Source organism: Copadichromis virginalis, linkage group LG10 (genome assembly GCF_057382275.1).
Source record: "Copadichromis virginalis isolate Kocher_CV1m ecotype Utaka linkage group LG10, C_Virginalis_male_GT1.1, whole genome shotgun sequence".
In the NCBI taxonomy this organism is placed as follows: Eukaryota; Metazoa; Chordata; class Actinopteri; order Cichliformes; family Cichlidae; genus Copadichromis; species Copadichromis virginalis.
Window position 1 is genome coordinate 34,391,887 of NC_140627.1, and position 20,000 is coordinate 34,411,886.

Sequence of the window (20,000 nt, forward strand, 5' to 3'; positions counted from 1 at the left end):
TGAAAACGTTTCCTCAGACATCGACCTCGGCACCAATCAGAGCTCTGCATAATTCCTGAAGAATCTTTTCAAAGTAAAAGCATTTTACATTAGTTTCTGAAAGAGTTTACACTCTTGTTTTGAAAAACAATCCCTGAGGTTTGCGTTCTATCACCAGGTGGCGCCATCTGTGGCTGCAAAAACACAACATGGTCCTCTGACCTTTGACCTCTGTAAGGACTTTCCTGCTGATCTGTGGGCCAGCCACTCGTTTCAGCGTTTTTGACCCACTGCTCCCCGTCACCACAGTTTTTGTTACATAAACCAACGGTGACCCCAGAGAGCGTCCACAGGTCAGCAGGTCACCAGTCACAGCGCGAGCACTGATCACAGGTGAGGCTGCTGGACACCAAACAGGAGCATCAGTGACTTTTAACTATAAGTAATAAATATAAATAACGAAGCCCTGAGGCCATTCCAGGTGATTTAAGCCCACCCACACTGTGACCCGTGTGACCAGTGATCACATGGTGACCTGCTCCCACTGATGGCTTAAGACTTTTAGAGCTGAAGAAGCCTTTTGGATGAGAGCAAAAGAATTCCCGCTCAGCCTTCTGCCGCCGCGATGAAGCTTGAAGGTTTTCCTAACAGCGAACACATTTCTCACCTTTCCTCTCACCTGTTGGGTGGTGTGGCTGCTGGACCAATCACAGCTCCGTTTGTCTTGAATAGAAACTTTATTGTGACGCTGGCGTGCTCTGACGACGGCGCCGCCGGGTCGGCTCACTCGTGCTTCTTCCTGTGTTTCAGCAAACAGGAGCTCCTCGCCATCTCCAATGTTCCTGTGGCTGACGCCCCCCCCTCTCCGCCCCGCACCGCACCCCCCACCATGAAGGTAACAAGCCATTTATTTTCATCTGCACATTTCATGAACTTTGCTTTCACATCGCTTTCAGTTTTAATGAGCTGCAGGAATCAGAAACATTGGTTTTGTTTATTTATGTTTTTAACAACTTTTGTTCAGACGGAGTCACCGTCTCACCACAACAGCAGGTCCTTGTAATGTTGCCTCTGTGCACCACCACAGTGAAGGTGGATGAGGTCAGCCATCCAAAGAGAAGGCAGAGCAGGCAGGGTGGAGTGGGTGGAGATGAGCAGCGAAAGGTCTAAAGATGGCAGTGAGAGCTGCTGTGCTGGAGGGTTGGTGGGCCTCACTTTAATCACAGAAAAGCTGCTGACCTGAGATCAGCTCTTTTCTTTATGGTGAGAAACTCCTGAGAAGCTTCTCAGCCTCCATCTGTGTGACGGAGCAGAGGCTACAGCCCGCTTCACCCAGGAACACCAGCCCTCTGCAGCCGTACAGGCTCGACAGACAGATGATGGGATCTTTTCTCCTCATCAGTCTGCTCCAGCTTCATCCTGGTTTCATCTTTCAGACCTGTGCAGATGTTCCTGAGTGTAACCAGAGGTTTGCACCTTCTGTCTGACCTGAGTCTTCCTGACCTGGTCAGACGGGTGAAGCTGTTTTCCATCAGCATGGATCTGACACATCTGTGGGAGTGTTACACACAGCCCTCAGGAAGAGTGCTGACAGATAAGAGCTAATCTCTTTACCCTCTTTGGAGGTCATATGAGGAATTTCAGTGAACAGCAACAAGTTCAGCACTCTGATGATGTTTTACCTGCCTGCCTTCAACCGCCAATGCAACACTTTAATTAAATGCTTCAAATTAAAGCTGAAGGCCAGTCACACCTGGATGGATCCACTGTGGGGTGTACAGAGCCAATATTTCCACAAACTTATGAACTGTTAGGTCATTCAGACCACATGGAGCTGAACAGGAACCTCAGCAGGTTCAAATAAACCAGAAAAATCCTCAGAAATGAACTTTTAAGCGTAAATGATCCAACAGACACAAATAAACAGCTTTGACCCTGTTTGTGTGTCTGCAGTCGGCTCACTTCTTTGACATGATGGACAAGATGGAGGTAAGAGTGTGTGTGTGTGTGTGTGTGTGTGTGTGTGTGTGTGTGTGTGTGTGTGTGTGTGAGTCTGTGTGTGTGTGTGTGTGTGTGTGTGTGTGTGTGTGTGTGTGTGTGAGTCTGTGTGTGTGTGTGTGTGTGTGTGTGTGTGTGAGTCTGTGTGTGTGAGTCTGTGTGTGTGTGTGTGTGTGTGTGTGTGTGTGTGTGTGTGTGTGTGTGTGCGTGTTTTTTAAGACTTTTCTTCAAAATGAATTCTCTCCTTATCCGGAGCAGCTTCTCCGACAAACAACAGGCTTCATGCAATATTCATTTAGCTTCCAGCAGAACAAAACCAGGTTTCAGCCTTTAAATCAGGTACAAACATGACACAACGACGCTGCGGCGTTTCATCCGTCACTTTGGATCTTTGTAATATCTCTGGACACGCGACACATCTAAGGCATGTTATTTCCCCTTCTTTCTTTCTTTTATATGTTTTATCCTGTTTTATGCTTCTTGTTCTCTCTGGATGTGCTCCTGTTACACCTGCACCTCTACGTCTCATCGCACATCATCATCGTAGCCCTGAACAGGGAAATAAGTTGGATTTTTCCTGCTTGTTTCCTCAGATAAGTCACCCGGTGACTGATGACAAACAGCTGCAGGGTTTAAGTAAAAACAACCGGAGAATCAGCAGATTCTGAACTAGACAACAGCAACACGTAACACTCTCTTTATTTATTAAACACAATAAATCCTTCAGCAGCGAGGGTTTCTGTGTGTCTCCCACCGTGGAGGATATGTGGGCCACTCGCCTTCACAGCGTTGCTTCAGCTCGTTGAGGTTTCATTCAGCCATGCACAGAGAGCTGTGCATGCACAGAGAGCTGTGCATGCACAGAGGTGCATGCACAGAGAGCTGCATGGCTGTGTGTGGATCTGTGACCTGCTGATGACCCAGTTTGGTCCAGCTGTGGGACAGACGTCCGCACCCTGACTCTGAACACTTTGGTTCATCACCGCTGCATGTGTTAGTTTTTTGATTTTGAACAAACTCTTTGGTCTCGCTTTGTTCCAGAAGTCTTTGATCAGCTGTAGCTTTGCAAACTTTGACCTTTGACCTGCTAACTGAGGCCTATAGAGGTGGAGCTGTTGGGACCTCAGGTGAAAGGTGTCGTTGTGTTAACACACCTGAATGCTGCAGAGCTACAAACCTCTGAGTCGATCACGCTCCTGTTTACCCAACAGCTCAGTGTTTCTTCACTTTGGTTCTGTTTTGGTTGAATAAATAATCAAAGAGATTTTTATTATGTCCTGATATGTAAAACATTAACACACCATTGCTAATTATTAAATAACAGAAATTAATTTTTAACATATTTTTTGTGAAGTAAAGAAATTTGTCTTTTTTTTTTGTTTGTTTACTTTTTCTTTAATTTTGTGAAATTTGTTTGTCAGAGTCAGAAAAACTCTTCAGCTGATGTTTGTGTGGTTAAAGCTCGTCTTTATCAAAGCTTCACATTAATCCTGTTAGCCTCACAAAAGCTCTAAAAATCCACCAGTGGCTGAAATGTTCCTCCATCAGTGCACATATAATCCACCAAATCTACATTAATCCGCAGCTGAAAGTAGTTCCATGTAAACACACTGTTTCCTCCCATATTAGCGAGCTGTTTCTTATTTTAATGAATCAGACTGAACCTCTGTGAGCTGTTTTACAGCTTCACGTGTTCGGGTGAAACAGTCTTCATCACGTCTCTCTCCCCGTCTCTGCTGCAGCAGGTGCCAGAAGCTGCAGAGATGAAGACAATCCCTCAGAGACAGAAGGCACGTCTGTCCATCTGTCTGTTTGTCCTCATATCCACCCGCGCTCACTTTTACGGCTTCATTTCATTCATGCTCATAAAGATAACCTGGGGAAGTCCAACCTTCAGCAGGTGTGAGAGCCTGATCGAAGTTTCATCACCCGACTCAGCTGAGAACAAACTGTACTTAAAAGATGGAAATGACCACTGTGATTGTTACAGACTGTATATAAAAGATGGACGTGATCAGCGTGGTTTTCACATGTTGGAATAAGGGCGGAGTGCTAATGCTAGCAGCTAGCTGTGGTGGTTCTACAGTGTGATGATGATCACGTCTGCGTTACACGCAGGAGGACCATGTGACAAACACGCTGACGAGTTTATCTTAGCTGCACTCGGGTTTGTTTCCTGGAGTGGCAGCACAAAACAAAAGCTAGCCGGGTGCAGTGATGGCGGCTGTGGTCGACCGCGGTGAACGCTGAGGCTGTGAGCTCCTCGTTGTGTCTCAGTGATTGTTTTGAATAAACGTCCTGCTCAGCGTCATCCCTCCTGTGGTCGCCTGCATGTCTGCATCATTCCACTTCATGCATCTGTGTTCATGTTTAAGCTTTTTCACTGTAAGTCCATCTCATGGATATTTTTTATGTTCATGACTTCAAACATAAAAACAGCACATTTACATAAGTAAAGTCAGTCAGTGATGAAAGGACAGCTTTGATTCCTCGTGTGTCCAACACATGTTTGACGTCTCCGTCTTTCTGTTTCAGGACGACTACATTCCTTATCCGAGGATCGAGGAGGTGAGACCGATGTTAACACAGCTCAAAACACAAAGCTGAACATTACTGCTAATTGTTTTTTTCAAAAAGGAGGCGTAACAGGAAGTCAGATCAGGGGTGCGTCAGCCAATAAGAGGAGAGGAAAGTTTTATTATAGTCATTTTGTTCATACTGACAGCAGCTAACAATCTTGGGGGGGGGGGGAGACTAGATTCTCCACTGGACCGCCTCCATATGACTCAAACTCTCACTTTCCTCTGATTTGCCGGCTGCAGGAAGCCTGCTGAGGGGTGAGGTGTGTGCTTTTGTTTCACACCTGTCTGAATGTGTGTTGCAGGTGTTGGAGAGGGGGGGGCCGTACCCTCAGGTGATCCTACCTGAGTTTGGAGGCTACTGGATCGAGGATCCTGATGCTCCTCCTCCCTCTGCAGCCAGCAGGGGGAAGGAGGAGGTGGAGGAGGAAGGAAGACAAGAGGAAGAGACCGCCCCAGGGGATTATGGGTACCATCTGGAGGAGATCAACGAGGCTGCTCGGGCGTACAGGAAGCACTTCTTGGGCAGGGTGAGGTTTGATTAAATCCATCTTCATCCTTTGCTGTCACCTGATTGGTTGACGTCCTTCTCTTTTGTTGTCAGGAGCATTTAAACTTCTCGTGCTCATCGAGCAGCGTGGGAAACCTGCTGCTGTCTGTGAGACACGAGCAGGAGAAGGAGCACGAGCACCTCCTCGTCATCATCAGGTAACATGACAGGCTTTCATGGCAAGGGACTACAGACTGTAAAGAAAAGATGGGAAACCCTGCTTTCTTTCTAATGTTCAATCAATCAGAACTTTATTCATCACATGCAAGTTGCCCTGCAGTGAAATGGGTCTGGGCCCAGACCCGCCGTGTCCTCCAGGAGGGAACAAGCATCGAAGGCGTTTGGAAAGGGAGGAGGGATGAGTGCTTATCAGTGTCTGTGTGTGTGCGTGTCCAGAGTTCAGCTGAGACAGTGTCCTTCACCCTGCCAGGCTAAGTAAACAGTCTTCCAGCCAACCCAGGTGGCCTTGCATGGATGGGAAGAACAGACTCAACACAGTCGTTATCAGGGTGTTGTTGTTCGGCTCCAGCCTTGAGCCCACAGCTGGCGCCGAAGGGATAGCCACATTATGATGGTGGTTTTTACTTTAGTGCGAACAGCTCATGAGAATTTCAAAGCAGTTCTAACAGTCCAACACTGGTCTCTCAATCTCCCGTTGGAGAGCCGCGAGCTTCTCCATAATGTTATCAAACTTACGCTCCGTGATGTTGTCAGTCTTGTGCTCAAAGAGCCGATTCTGAGAACTCACGATCACAGTGAGCTGCTCCAAGATGTGATCCAATGTACTCTCAGAGGTCTTATTCTGAGTGTTGACGGCAGCCGTAAGCGTCTCCAAGCTCTTAACCATGCTGCACTCAGTGAGCCCATGTTGAGAAGCCGCACCTCATCCCGTCGTTTCAATCCCAGCGGGCAGCCTTGGGGGGGTTTGAACAGCCGGTTCCGCTTTCTTAATTCTCCGATAAGTCAGGGCCAAGCCAGCTCCGATCAGCCAGAACCCTGTTATCATGGTTCATAGGTAGATATCTTCAGCGTCCTCGATCCACAGTCCCGCCAGGCACACGATCCTCTGCCACCCGTCCATCGTGTATCCGGCAGGGAAAGTCCCTCCAGGGCACTCGGGCTCACCCGAGCCCAGACTTCTCGTTGAGAAAAGGGTGTCAATAGCATTCAGAGACCAGTTGATCAAATCCATAATTCTCTTTAGGTTTTAGAGACAGACTGTGAGAGACTGTCCAGGGAAAGTAATACAAACGAGACAAGACAAGGACATAGAGGCTAAGCAGGGAAGATAAGGGAGAGGAGGAGAGGAGAAAAGTACGACCGCCTTCGCCAAGAGCCAGCCGTCACAATCAATGTTTGAGTCCATGGTGGATGGGAAAAGAACAAATGAAAGGAACCTTCAAAATTAAACAGGAAATAATCTCACACAGACAAAATGAAAAGGGAACAGAGATCATCATGGCGGCCATGACCGGTGTGTTTACCCCAAACAGCTCTGTCCTCTGAGTTTAAGCTCTCTGATGATGAACATGAGCTGATAAAAGCCCAAATGAGCTCAGTGTGAGCTAAAATAATCAGGTTCTAAAACCAGAGTTTGACTCAGTCCACCTACGAGGCTGCTGCTCTCAGATGAGTCAGATCCCGTGTGGAGCAGATCTTCTATAAATTGACCACACTACCCGAAGAAGAACAGCAGCCGACTGAAGTCTGTATGAGCAGGCAGCTGGGACCGATGGCCAACCACCTCGAGTTCAATTTAATTAAGATTTCACGTTGAAATAGTTGTTTGTTAATGCACCCTTCACAAAGTCAGCCACCTCTCCTCTTGAGTCTTCAGGACTGCTCTCTAAGATCTAAAGTGCTCGAGTCAAAGGAAGCTCTTTGGGTCATTAAGGTCACACAGGAGGCAGGTGATAGGGTGGGGCTCATAAACATGTCAGGATCTCGACTTTTGGCACTGATGGCTCATGTAAGCTACTACAAATATCTCGCCCTACTTGAGTTGGCTCATGGCAGGTGTTCGGTAGGCCAGGTGTTATCCAGATATTACGATACACCTGACATCTGGCCCAGATGTGGTGGAGCTCTGGCTGAGTAGAGGGAGCAAGACTTGAGTCATCTCCCTCGGTCAAGGCCGATTATGGTCCAAAGAAAACTGCAGATGTGATCCACACGTGGGTCAAACCTTTATCGCTACCTGGTGTCCAGGTGTGACTCAGTTGAGCCTGAGAGATTATTCCAGCTGTGGATCGGACTGCTCCTCCTCACGTTTTCTTGTGAGCAAATATTTGTGTTTTGTGGTTTCGAGTGCCTGTGTTCACACAAGTCTGTGTCACAAACTGTCAATGAGTCAGTGTGAGGACAGAACTAGTATTTAGTTACTTATTCTTGGAGTTAAGTTTTGGTTTCTGGTGCGTCTCTCCTGTTTCATTAGATCTCGGGTGAAAAGCGTCTACCACAGATTATCTCTGGCAGAGCTGCCGGACATCCCAAGTGTACCAGAGCTGGCCAAGGTAAGCACCAGCATCTCAGACTGGTTCCATAGTGTAGCGGTCATCACAGCTGCTTTACATGCTGTACCGAGTTCGAGCCCAAGTGGGTCCATGATGTCCTCTATGGTTGAACTCACCCACTTTGGTAGAGGCTGAGACTTTTGAAGGCTCAGCGTCGTTCTAACTGTAACCTCGATGTTTGTCATTGCGAAGCTGCTGTGCGACGAAGCGGCAGGTCTACGGTTCAGTCCCGTCCTGTACCCAAAGGTAGGCTCCCACACCGTCAGCACACCTGGGTTTCTGTTCCGTGTCAGAGGAGATGATGCACGTCTGTCTTTGTCTGCAGGCATCTCAGCTAATAGTGAACTATGATGAGCATGAGGTGAACAACACCTACAAGTTTGGAGTCATTTACCAGAGATTTGGTCAGGTACCTCACCACCTGCTCACGCTTTGTGTCCACTCGGTGTTTTTGTTTCCATCTTCCTTCTTTATTCCCACTAGTGGACTGATTTCTAACCGAAGCACGTAGGTTTGTTGATGTTAGTGATCAGTGCACTCCATTAGCTGTTACTGTTTTCCACGGGTTTTACTAAATACGCTGCAACTATCGTATGGACGAAATGAGCTGATTTAGAGGTCCTGGGTGATTTTACATGGTATGACCAAATATATATAAGCTGTAAGCACTCCAGAGGACACTGCAGACCAACCCAAGAAGCTCATAAAGATGTTCGCTCATTCTTAGCGTTGCCTTGTGAAAGAATTTGTATTGTGTTCCAGTATTTTGTTTTGGAGTGCTGGGTCACTGGTACGGCCTGGTTGATGTTATTGATCCTGCTGATTATATCAGCACTTCGTCTGCTGTAAAACCTGTTTCAGCAAATGTTTTCAAACTATGAAAAACACATTAGCCAACATTATTTTTAAAATAATAATCTCAGTGTAGTCCGTCTTTTGTTCTTTGGCATCATTAATAAGCACTTCACATCTGAGAGTAGTTCACCTTCTGTGATGAGTGTATCGGTCGTAGTTGACATGTCACCTGTCCCTCAGGTGTCTGAGGAGGAGCTGTTCAGGAACAACGAGGAAACGCCGGCTTTCACAGAGTTCCTGCAGCTGCTGGGAGACACAGTGGATCTGCAGGACTTCAAAGGGTGAGAGACGAGACAAAACTGCAAATCATCACGTTTAATCAGTTATTTCTATCAGTAACATGTCAGTTGATACCAAAGCAGATCCTTTAGTAGCAACTAGGGCTGCCACAAACGATTATTTTGATAGTCGACTAATCAGATCATCATCCATCGGACGTAAAACGTACAGCTTATTGCACCAGCAGCATCTGCTCTTATATAACTATCATTAGCTTACAGCTTTAAGTGTTTAAGGTCTGTGCTAACTAAAAATAAAGACAAGATGATAGTTTATTAAATGTTAATGACATTTGCAGATTGTTTCGGTGAAGTTTAATAAACTCCTTCTATCTAAAATATAACAGGACACCGGAGTAAATTCTGGAGCATCTCACACTTCTGATAATCAGCTGTCTGCTTGATGTTTATTCAGCTGTGTAAAAACTATAACTTTAATCTCAGCCAAACCGATTTACTCAGGAACAAATAAAATACTAAAAAAAGCCAAACAATAACATGTTTAAGTTATCTAAGTGACTCATATATCATGTTTAACCTGAGTAGCGAAAGACGGCGGTGGGTTTGAAAACGATTTGCCGGGAGTCCGGTGTTCTCACGGCTCTAGTTAGCCTAGCCCCCGGCTAGCTATCGAGCTAGTGGGTAACAGACGTCTCCGAAAACGTCGGAGCGCTTTTGAAAATATGTGGTGTCTTGATAAACTGAGCAGATATTTGAGGTTTACACAGCTACATTCTCGCCTGAAAATATGTTAAACGTTTATTTTGTGACCCAGAAAGAATAATAAGAGTAACATTAAAACTAACTAGCTGCCACCATTGTTGGAAACTGAGCTGGGCTGCGCTATGAATTCTGGGACACAGCTTCTTCTTCTTCGGGGTTTAACGGCAGCTGGCATCCTTGTACATGCAGTGCTGCCATCTTCTGTTTCAGTCCGTTATTACACTCTTAAATCCTGCTACTTATTCCTGCGTCTTTTGTGATCTTACAAAGCTTCAAACGACACGTCGACTATTAAATCAGTCGTCGACGATTTTGATAGTCGACATAATCGTGACTAGTCGACTAATCGTGGCAGCCTTATTAGACAACCATGGGATTTTCTCGGATCTCTCGGAGTAAATTTTGTAGCTGTGCCACAGTTTAGTCCAGCACGGACTGACGGACAAATCAAACACACAGAGCAATGAAAACGGTCTGTAATCAGTGACCCATAAAAAATAACCTGAGACAGCCCGAGACTCAAAGTTTATTTATTACTCAGAATATTAATTGAATTGAATTGAATTGAATGAATGCTTTATTGGCCATATGCAGGTTGCCCCGCAGAGGAATAGGACCCCCCCCCCCAATTTACACACACAACAAAGACATCACATTAAACAGTGTGTGTTGACATTTCATTGTTTGTCTGCAGTGAAACAAAACATTTACTGGCCCTGAGTGTTTGTTACTGGACCTGTTTAGATTAAGGTTCAGTTAAACGCCTGTTTCATTCTGCGTGTTACGTGTTTCCAGCTTTGCTCCATCACACACAGAGATTAAGCTTCTTAAAGAACAATCAGCACACAAACCAAAATAAATCAGGAGGGAAGCCAGCTCCTCCATGAGCACAGATGGCTGATTCACTCTGAATCGCATTTATTTACTCCAAACTCTATATAGCTTTCGTTAACCTCAGAGCAGGTCACCTGCAGACTGAGTGGTGCCCTTTTCCTCTGTGCAGGTTTCGGGGGGGTCTGGATGTGTCTCACGGTCAGACGGGGTCTCAGTCCATCTACACGGTCCACCGGCAGCAGGAGATCATGTTCCACGTGTCCACCAAACTGCCCTTCACCGAGGGAGACGCCCAGCAGGTAGGCGGCATGAAGATGGCGTGACAGAGAAACAAAACACAGAATGAGTCAGCGTGAAACAGGAGGACGGGCTGCGACTCAGCAGCAGCAGCAGACGGTTTGGCAGGCTGGCTCCGTGTGAAGCAGACGCCTGCAGCAGGAAGGGATGCTCATCATCACGTGACCCTGTGTCTGCACAATCACAGCATCTCAGTCTACACCAGAGATGGGCAGTAACGCGTTACTTGTAACGCGTTACTGTAATCTGATTACTTTTTTCAAGTAACGAGTAAAGTAAGGGATTACTATTGCAAAAGCGGTAATTAGATTACCGTTACTTTCCCGTAGGAACGCTGCGTTACTGCGTTACTAAAACCGTGATTTATTTGCGAGAATGTCTCATGACAGTGACGTAAGCGAGTGCGCCGTTCGTGACAACAGCTGTGTGCAGATCAACAATGGATCATATATCGAGTGCGGGAGAGAGTATGAGCGTGCAGCGTTTAAAGCGTGGAAGTACTGACCTTACTTTGAGTTTGATTCCATAAAAAGTGACAAAAACATTAGTGTCCGCTGTGCGTGGGAAGAAAACTTCTTTTTACAGTGAAAAAACCCCTAAACTTCCAACAAGCACCGAGTAGCTACGACGTAATGGGAAACTCACAGAGAAACTCGCGGATTCTTCCACTGACCGCGGCACACCTGCACCAGGGTAAACCTCCGCCTGCCCCACTCCTGCTTTACAGGTGAAAATAGAGCAACAGGACCGCTGAGTCTTTGACTTTATTTATTTTCTGCTGTGTTTTACTTGCATCTATTTGAAAGACTGAGTGTAAACACAAAAAATATTTTATTTTATGTGCTGGAATGTGCAGAAAATAGGTTTAAATGTTAAACTAATTTCTTCCAGTCAGAATGTTGCATATAATTAAATTTTGCTTGATGCATAAAGTTAAAAGATTAAAACTAATAAAACAAGTTTAAAAAAGATCTATCGCTTTATCACCTCTTCAGGTTGTAAATAGTGTTTTTAAAAAGAAACTAAGTAACTAAGTAACTAAGTAATTAATTACTTTTGAAAATAAGTAATCAGTAAAGTAACTGGATTACTTTTTGGGGGAAGTAATCAGTAATTAGTTACTGATTACTTTTTTCAAGTAACTTGACCAACACTGGTCTACACCAACAGCACAAACAGGTGAAGCTAGCAGCTACAGGGGACATGATCTAGAACCAAAAATGGTTTTATTTATTTATTTAGTATCAGCCTGTAAACGTGTTTGTTGCTGCTGTAAAGTTTGAACATGTGAGCGACTCACTGCGAGAGCCTCTGCTGGACGTCAGAGGAACTGCAGCTGTTGATGCTTCAGTGTTTGCACCTGCTTGCATCCAAACACAGCGTGTTCAGTCAGACTGTTGTTCACTGACTGACAGTTTGTCTTGTAACAGTGTGACAGAAGCACTTTGAAGTTGTTGCTGTGCTTCATAAACTTTATGAGCCGTCACGACTGCACGTAACAGCATCACTCTGTCCTTCAGCTGCAGAGGAAACGGCACATCGGAAATGACATCGTGGCGCTGGTTTTTCAAGAAGAGGCCACCCCTTTCGTCCCCGACATGATCGCCTCCAACTTCCTCCACGCCTTCATCGTGGTGCAGGCGGAGGAGCCGTGCTCTGAGACCACCTCCTACAAGGTACACGCCGGCTTCCTTTTCTCCATGATGGAGGTTTTTTATAGATTTGACTCTGTCGTCTGTGAGGTTCATGGCATCAGATGCAGTTTAATCTGGGAATCAAAGACGAGCTTTAATCTGAATTCACAGAAACAAACCCAAATCCTCGTGGTGGCTGAAGATCTCTCTATCAGCCTCTGAAACATGACAACAACGGAGATGAAGCCTCACACCAGAGGCTCCTCCTTCTCTTACTGAGGAGAGGAAGCGTCTCTATTATTGCTCATAGCTGGGTGGGTTTGCGTGGGTGGGGATCAGACACAGATCTGCCTGTTTCACTCCACCAGTTACAACAGCTGTTCTGACTGACAGGTTTCCGTCACAGCGCGAGAGGACGTCCCGCCCTTTGGCCCGCCCCTCCCCGCCCCTGTCTTTAAAAAGGTGAGGCTGTCGGACGTTTCATAGGAACGTGAGGCTGATCTGAGAGCTGTGGTTAAGTCTGCTGCGTTTTGTACTTCAGGGTCCAGAGTTCAGAGAGTTTCTTCTCACCAAACTCATCAACGCAGAGCTGGCCTGCTACAAGAGCGACCGCTTCGCCCGACTCGAGGTAGAAAGAGCTGCAGGCCGTCCCCCAGAGTCACAACCACACCGTGTGTCTAATAAGACAGACGCAGTGATGCAATCACAGTAACAGATTTCAGTACTGAGCTCATGATGTGACAGGAAGTATTTAATTACCGGGCGTTAGTTCCTTGTATTTATATGAACCTACAAACACATGAAGGCAGGACCAGCAGAATAAAGAGAAACACGTCCGCTTCTACAGGAAGCAAAGGAATAATTATGTTGCAGGTAAACTCCTGCAGTGCGTCTGTCATTTCGCTGCACTGTTCAGACTGCGAGCGTACTTGATGGACGCTCGAGTGATTTGTTTTGGTTTCGATTATAAGTGACAGTAGAGAAAAATGATTCATATTAAACATAAAGTCAGTGATGTTGCAGAGAAGCCTGACACTCTAAAAGCTGCTCGCCTGTGCAGAAGATCTGCGACACCTCCTGAACTTTAGAGAAATAACACAGCGAGGACATGAGGGGTTTCATGATTCTTTGCGTCTCCGTCAGGAGCGAACCCGCGCCGCCCTCCTGGACAGCCTCCACGACGAGCTGCAGAGACGCTCCCAGAGCATGCTGGGATTGACGTCAGGGCCGGAGGAGGAGGGCCGAGGGGAGAACGGACAGGCCCACGGAGGACTGCTGGAGTCCATCAAGGTGAATGTTGACCTTTCCTCCTGTCATCTTCTTCTTCTCCTGCTTTGAAATGATGGTTTTATGGGATGCTCCAGAACCAATCCAACTCACATACCTCCACCGAGGAAAGTAGTCCCACTTTACAAGCAGTAAAAGCTGTAATGTGAATGTTAGTGTGTCAGCAGCGTGTTTTAGACTGGAGCTACTGTCAGTGACGCCGGACTCTTACCTCAGCACGTGATCTGTCACTATTACAGTTTTATTTCCCAGTTTTTGGTCCACGTAAATGTGTTTGACACAGTAATAGACATGTTATATAGAGCATGTTATATTTTCCCTCATCAATGAATTATGAAGTAAATTTATTTCTTTTTTATTTACTTTATGGAACTTGTGCATTTTTCCATCCAACTTTCAGTGATAGTGAAGTTAAAGCCGTGCAGTCTTTATCCACAACATTATGTTTAATTAGTAAGAAAATCATTTTTACAACAACAAAGAAATATTTATTAGGAAAAACATGAATTTCATAGCCAGTAAAAGCAGAGATAAGGTTTTGTTGAAGTTGCAAACAGCTGCTTTCTGTATTAGAGTCACAGTCACACTGTGGAGATAGCTACAGCTTTTATTCTGAAAGGCAAGGGCAGGAAGAAGCCAAATCTTTTTCCATTTCAGAGGGCCATGCGAGGGAGGAGCGTCTCCATGGAGACCATGTCGAGGGGCGGGGTTGGACTGCCCACCAGTTTGAGTGGGGGGGGTCTGGCACACCTGAACGTGGAGGTGAGTCGTTCTGCAGGTAACTGAAGGAGCAGGTTGAACCCCGCTCGTCTGTGAGCGGCCCCCGTTGACACCTGGACTCTTTGCGTTGGCAGTGTAACGTCAAGTCTCCCGTGAAGCGGCGCTCGGGACTTTTTCCTCGCCTGCTGAGCGTCGACAGCCAAACAGAGAAGCACAGCCAGAGGAGGTAACGCTGCCCAACGTGCCTCTCAGTTTGTTTACCTGGACAGTAAAGTTCAAACCCACCAGTGTGCATGTCAGCACGGCTGCACAGGTGGGGGTGCACCTTCAGGAGAGCTGGTCTCGACAGGTGTGCTGTGTATTGCTGAGCTAACAGCTTTAACCTGCCTCCAGGACATTAACCCCGCCTCCTCCTGTCTCTGATACGCCTCCTCAGCCTCCTCGGTGAGCAGAGGAGCTTCGACGGCTGCAACCCGATGCTGGAGGTGAGGCCAGAGCTGCCGTCCAATCCTAGCTCTCCAGAGGCGGGGCAGCGGGACAGGTGTGTGCAGCAGAAGCAGCAGCAAGTGAAAGAAGCAGATGTTTCAGTTTTCACTGCGAAACAAAAAACTTCATCACTTTTTCACTTTCACGGGCAGGATTCACACGAAGAAGGAGAGCAGTAAGATTTCCAGGTCGACATCCAGCACCTGCAGCTTCAGCATCCCAGCTGACGACACACACCTGGTGAGAAAACACGCTCAGCGCTACATTCAGCTCAGTGTTATTGCATTGTAACGCAGACCCTCATCACTGCGTCCTCTCTGTGTCTGTGCGTGTCCAGGCTGCGACGGTAGAAGGTCAGAGTTCAGCTCCGGTCATCGTGTGCCGCAGCCCCACAGGTGCGACGCCCGCTCACCGCCAGCGTTTCTGTTCTGGAGCCGTTCTCACGTCTCGTTTGCTCTCTCCTCTCTCAGAGCTGAGAAACAAGAACTCGCCCAGATCCAACCTGAAGTTTCGCTTCGACAAGCTGAGCCACTCCGCCGCAGTAAGTCTGTGTGACAGCCAATCAGCACGCTCGCTGTTTACCTGGATATGCAGCTGATTGGGCTGCACGACTCTCAGGACGTCACTGCTGTTTTTAATTTTTGTTCAGTGTGATTTTTCAAGTATGTTCTGTGTAATCTGATTACTGAGTGTGAAACCTTCCTTCCGTCTGCAGCAGGGACACTGAGCTGACAGGACGGCGCTGACAGGTGTGTGCTTTCCCAGAAGTCTGCTTTTCAATCCCATTTTTCAAAGTGCTGCTTCTGTCACTCTGTTCTGCTTCTGAGTCTACTTCCTGCTTTATTTTGAAAGTTAGTTCTTCCTGTAGCATCCTATGTTTTACTTCCTGTCTTTGTTGGCTCATGTTCACACTTTCTGGGCGGTGATGTGTTCTCCTCTTTCTCTCGCTGCTTTCCAGAATAAAAGCCTGAAGCTTCAAACAGACAGCAGAAGGAGGAGGAGGGTCTCCTGATGGACCACCACACACACATACTTGTCTTTCTGTCTTTGTGAGGACCCCGAGTGCAGCTCTCCTGTTTCTGTTTTTTTTTCTTCTCATCTTCTGCACAAACCATAAAATCATTTCTGAACATAAACGTATGTGTGCGCAGGACACTGAACTCCTTTTTAAACCGTTCTACGGTCAAACTCGACGCAGAGCTCTTCCTGTTTTGCGCTTCATTCAGTGTAAGATGTAGCTGTAGAAACTTTATTTATCACAGAAACAGCAGCAGCTCTTAAAACTTTACTTTAATGAGCAGTTTGGTTTACGTGGAAACAAACTGATGATGAGTAGCTCCAAACACCAGGGGGCGCTGCAGAGAGGGGCTGAGATTCCACCCAAAGGACCAGGACCCGCAGCTAAGCTTCCCTGAGGGGCAGCGGTTGATGCCCCTCTCCCCAAACACCGCTGAGGTGCTCGCGTCCAGCTGGGAGACGTCCTCTCTCCAAGTATTTCAACCAAAACAAGAAAAACAAAAACACCACGGGAGCTCAAAGTTTGGGGATTCACTCGTATCAGCGGCAACCACAAGAACTGTAACGCCCCGCCCCCTGTCTCCCTGTGAGATGATTGGTCCTCAGTGCCGTTTAGTCTTTTTGTCAACCGGCGCGTGCTGGTCCCCCGAAGGTGCCTGGTCCTGGAGGAGAGCTCCTGCGGTGGACGCGAGGCCTTTATCACCCTAAAGTTTGTGACTCTGATGGTTTCTCAACACAGACGCTGTGTGACATCACAAAGATCCAAGTACAGAAAAACTGCGGTAAAGCTCGTAATTAGAAATGTTACGTTTGTTACGAACGCCCACTGCGTGAACGGGGAGGAGGAGCTGCTCGATCTGCGCGTCTGTGGGATTTATTCTTATTACAGTTTTTTCTGTATGCTTAAGCACATTTTTTGTAACTATTGGCTAATTTTGCAAAACTCTTCACACAAATAAGAAAACCTGTCACCCAATCATCAAAACATTGTAGTTCTCTTGCAAAAGCAAACACAGCTGGATTAACTCTTCACACCTTCGTAAAAATGGTGTTTCCGTATCAAACAGTACACACAAGCCATCATCTACTAAGCACACAATGCGCCAACTGCACACTGATGGTATGAATACAAAACACATCTGGCCTTTGCTTTCTCTGTGCACAAGGTAGGCTATGTCAGTTTGAGCTCATACTTCTGTCATAGATCCATAAGCATAGAGGGATCCAAACTTCAAGTACTGCTGTTTATTCACACACATCAAAACAAACACAAGTGTTTATTTCCAAGTATAGGATTATTTGCAATCGCCATAATGACTATATGGGTTACTTGGTCTGCAGTGAACATGCTTCCTCTGCCCCCAGCATCTGGTCATCTAGCAATTCTGTAAAGTAACAATTTCAGTATTTTTACATCAATGGTATTGGTGTGTTTCTCATTGGCATATGGCAGTGCTACAAATCTTTGTGCGAAGTGACTGTACTCACCGATTCTCATTTCAAGATGTCCTTATGATGCTTGCTACAGTGTAGCGGCTCGAGTTAGGCTGGACCCGTTGGCCAGCTACCCTCAGGGTCATTCCACGGTTGATTACATGGTCCACTATTGTAGCTCTGATGTCATCAGCAATTCTATTTCTTACTCTTCCTACCCTTCCTCTCCCCCCTCCTCATCTTCCTCTCCCCCCTCCTCGTCTTCCTCTTGCTCCTCCTTGTCCTTGTCGTCCTCTTCATCCTACTTCTTCACCTCCACGTCCTCTTCCTCGGCCTCCTCTACTTCTCACTCTTTCTGCTCCCTCCATTGTACTCCGCACACACAGCTTACCTGTATTATAGTGCTTAGGCTGATTGCAAAGTGAACTAATTATCTAAAAAAGTTTTCACATGTGAAAGTGTGCCAGACAGTTGGCAAATTAGTGTTAATGATAGCCATACATGTGTATACTTTTGCTAGGAGTGTGTTGGAAATTTGGTAATTGAGTGTTGTGCAGTGAATTGTGCCTACAGTTTTGCAAAGTGTGTGTTACAAAATTGCAAACTGAGTGCAAAGCAGTTTTTGTGCTTTTAGTTTTGCAAACTCAGTGAGTGGTTTTGCTATAAGTCTGAATAGTTTTAGAGATTGTGCTACAGGAATCACAGTTAGGGTTTAAGCATTCAGAAAAAACTGTAATAACAAATAATAACACGTGGCTGCGGGTTCAGATTCAGACAGACGCTGCCGTTCTCCACGCACACTGTCACGTCGTGAGCTCCACCTGAACCTTTTTTAGACTGCTGCGGCACACAGCGGCTGAGCGACGGGGCTCAGGTGGGCGGTGCTGCAGGTGAGTCAGAGGTGGAGCTGCTGGAGGTCAGGGAGAAGAAGAAGCTTTGCGCTCCCTCTCTGAGGGACAATCGCACCAATTACGTCGAGTCTCGAGGTCACTCACTCCACTGGAAGCTGCGCAGCTACAGGAGTTCAGGTTTTCAAAATAAAAGCTGTGGTTTGTTTTAAAAGAGGGACGATGATGCAGCATGAACACAAAGATGTCTGCATGTGTTTCTGATGTCATAAAGTGTGTGTGCGTGCGTGTGTGTGTGTGATGTAAAGCATGAATCTGTAAAACTGAACATTTCACAAATAAAAATCAGCTTCTTTCAGTGTTTATTGTTGTTTTTGTCGTGTCATTCTCTCCCAACATTAAAGCGGATTATTTTTCGTCTCAGTGGGTTTTTACTTTTGTATTTTTTTTTACTGAAGACACGCTTCAGCTGCAGAAGTCATTTTTGTCTGCAGCTACAAACTACTGTGCATGTCGTGTTCATGCACAGCTGGAGCCTCAGAGCCAGATGCTGGTTCAAAGCATTGAAAAAGGTTGATTGTCCTTTTGTGAAAGAACAAAAAACTAACAAATAATTAGTTGTTAGTTGTTCTTCTCTATGTTTATTTGTGTATTTGTGTGTCTGAGTATCTGTTATAAAACAATTAAAGCAAATAAATATGGAACTTTATAAATAAGAGAGAAAATTATTGTTTAACTGAGAGATGAATAAATGTTTTTATACTGCGTTTTCATTAGTTTCTATTTCTGTCACAGCCTTGTGTTTATTTCTTTATTCAGTGTAATTCTGATAATGTTTTACTCTGTTATCATGCTTACCTGTTTATTAATTAGTTTGTACTTTTTTATTTAGATTTTTCAGACATTGTGCAGTACACTTCAGCCCTGTTATATTTAGGACTGTTTACATTTATTAAAATTTTTTTTACATGTTCTACTATATCGTCTGTGACGCTGTTAGCGTGTCTGTTGTTCAGCACCGCCATCTGCTGAGCTGAGCATAACATCATGTTTTACCCTTAAAAACCACAGGGGGCGGAAGAGCTCTGGTGCGCCGCCTGCAGGCCGCAGAAGAAGCCGTAGTTACCGTTTCCGGGTCAGCCCAGAGCCGCAGCGCTAGCGGCCGTTGTTAGCTGCTTGGTTAGCACCATGGCGGCAGTACGCAGCTTGCGGGTCTCGGTGAAATCAGACAGCGGCTCTGACCGCTCGGACTCCGATTCCGAGTCGGATAGAGATGCCCGCGAAGCCGAGCCAATGGAGGTGGAGGAGGGAGAGCTGGAGCCCGAGGACATCTCCGTTAACCGCTCTCTGAAGGAGCTGCTGCCGGTAAGCCCGGACTAGGCCCCGGCACTCCGGGGACTGGCGTCTCCGTCGCCCGGCAGATCCGCAGGAAGTGTCGGCTAGCGGTTACTTGGACTCCCGGCTCTCTCCCCGGGAGTCAGGCGTCCGCCCCGTGCTGTGGGGGCTGCCGATGAGCGGCGGGGGCCTCGCGTTAACCGGGGCTGGTTTACGTTTTCGACATGTTTGCGGGGTTCGTGTTTATTTCAGTCACTTGTTGCTGTGTTCACGTGCTGTTTGTGTGGAGCGCACGTCCCACCAAACTCTACTTAAAAAACATCGAATTTAAGATGTTTACGTGTAAACGCAGAGTGCTCAACTATTTCAACAGGTATGCGCATACCGAACTGTTCTGCTTTCTTCTAAACGTGAACCTGGGTTTCATTAGTCTTCCTTTGTTATTTACTCTTCCTGCTAGTATAGAGTGGCCCTGCCATTAAACCTCAGCTAAAACTAGGACGTTTAACGTTTTTACGTGCAGAAAAATGCAAAACGGGGAGAGTTATTCTATTTGAATACACGCGCACTTAGTAGTTTTTATACCTTCACGGGTGTTTCCTCCCCTGCCAGCACACAGACAGTATCCAGAGC

The 20,000-nt window shown here is 46.4% G+C and overlaps 2 protein-coding genes across 7 annotated transcripts in view; both read left to right on the forward strand.

Annotated features, from left to right (window-relative positions):
- LOC146700931 (rap1 GTPase-activating protein 2-like) overlaps positions 1-18,395 on the forward strand; it is a 43,568-nt gene extending 25,173 nt beyond the window's left edge. For 2 of the 5 annotated variants that reach the window (XM_085471172.1, XM_085471175.1), the window contains 23 exons: positions 790-874; positions 1,933-1,968; positions 3,720-3,767; positions 4,513-4,545; positions 4,862-5,086; positions 5,161-5,264; positions 7,541-7,619; positions 7,812-7,865; positions 7,945-8,028; positions 8,655-8,755; positions 10,479-10,608; positions 12,127-12,282; positions 12,634-12,702; positions 12,782-12,868; positions 13,384-13,530; positions 14,185-14,289; positions 14,382-14,473; positions 14,684-14,788; positions 14,886-14,973; positions 15,071-15,128; positions 15,204-15,274; positions 15,449-15,482; positions 15,692-18,395. In XM_085471172.1, coding sequence (XP_085327298.1) covers positions 790-874; positions 1,933-1,968; positions 3,720-3,767; positions 4,513-4,545; positions 4,862-5,086; positions 5,161-5,264; positions 7,541-7,619; positions 7,812-7,865; positions 7,945-8,028; positions 8,655-8,755; positions 10,479-10,608; positions 12,127-12,282; positions 12,634-12,702; positions 12,782-12,868; positions 13,384-13,530; positions 14,185-14,289; positions 14,382-14,473; positions 14,684-14,788; positions 14,886-14,973; positions 15,071-15,128; positions 15,204-15,274; positions 15,449-15,460 — 1,969 coding nt within the window. In that variant the 3' untranslated portion in view covers positions 15,461-15,482; positions 15,692-18,395. Of the gene's footprint in view, positions 1-789; positions 875-1,932; positions 1,969-3,719; positions 3,768-4,512; positions 4,546-4,861; positions 5,087-5,160; positions 5,265-7,540; positions 7,620-7,811; positions 7,866-7,944; positions 8,029-8,654; positions 8,756-10,478; positions 10,609-12,126; positions 12,283-12,633; positions 12,703-12,781; positions 12,869-13,383; positions 13,531-14,184; positions 14,290-14,381; positions 14,474-14,640; positions 14,789-14,885; positions 14,974-15,070; positions 15,129-15,203; positions 15,275-15,448; positions 15,483-15,691 lie in introns of those variants that run through there. The other 3 variants (XM_085471173.1, XM_085471174.1, XM_085471176.1) reach the window with 3 other exon arrangements.
- A 750-nt stretch (positions 18,396-19,145) lies between these two features.
- ncbp3 (nuclear cap binding subunit 3) overlaps positions 19,146-20,000 on the forward strand; it is a 13,605-nt gene continuing 12,750 nt past the window's right edge. For both annotated transcript variants that reach the window (XM_085471169.1, XM_085471170.1), the window contains exon 1: positions 19,146-19,397. In XM_085471169.1, coding sequence (XP_085327295.1) covers positions 19,221-19,397 — 177 coding nt within the window. In that variant the 5' untranslated portion in view covers positions 19,146-19,220. The remainder of the gene's footprint in view (positions 19,398-20,000) is intronic.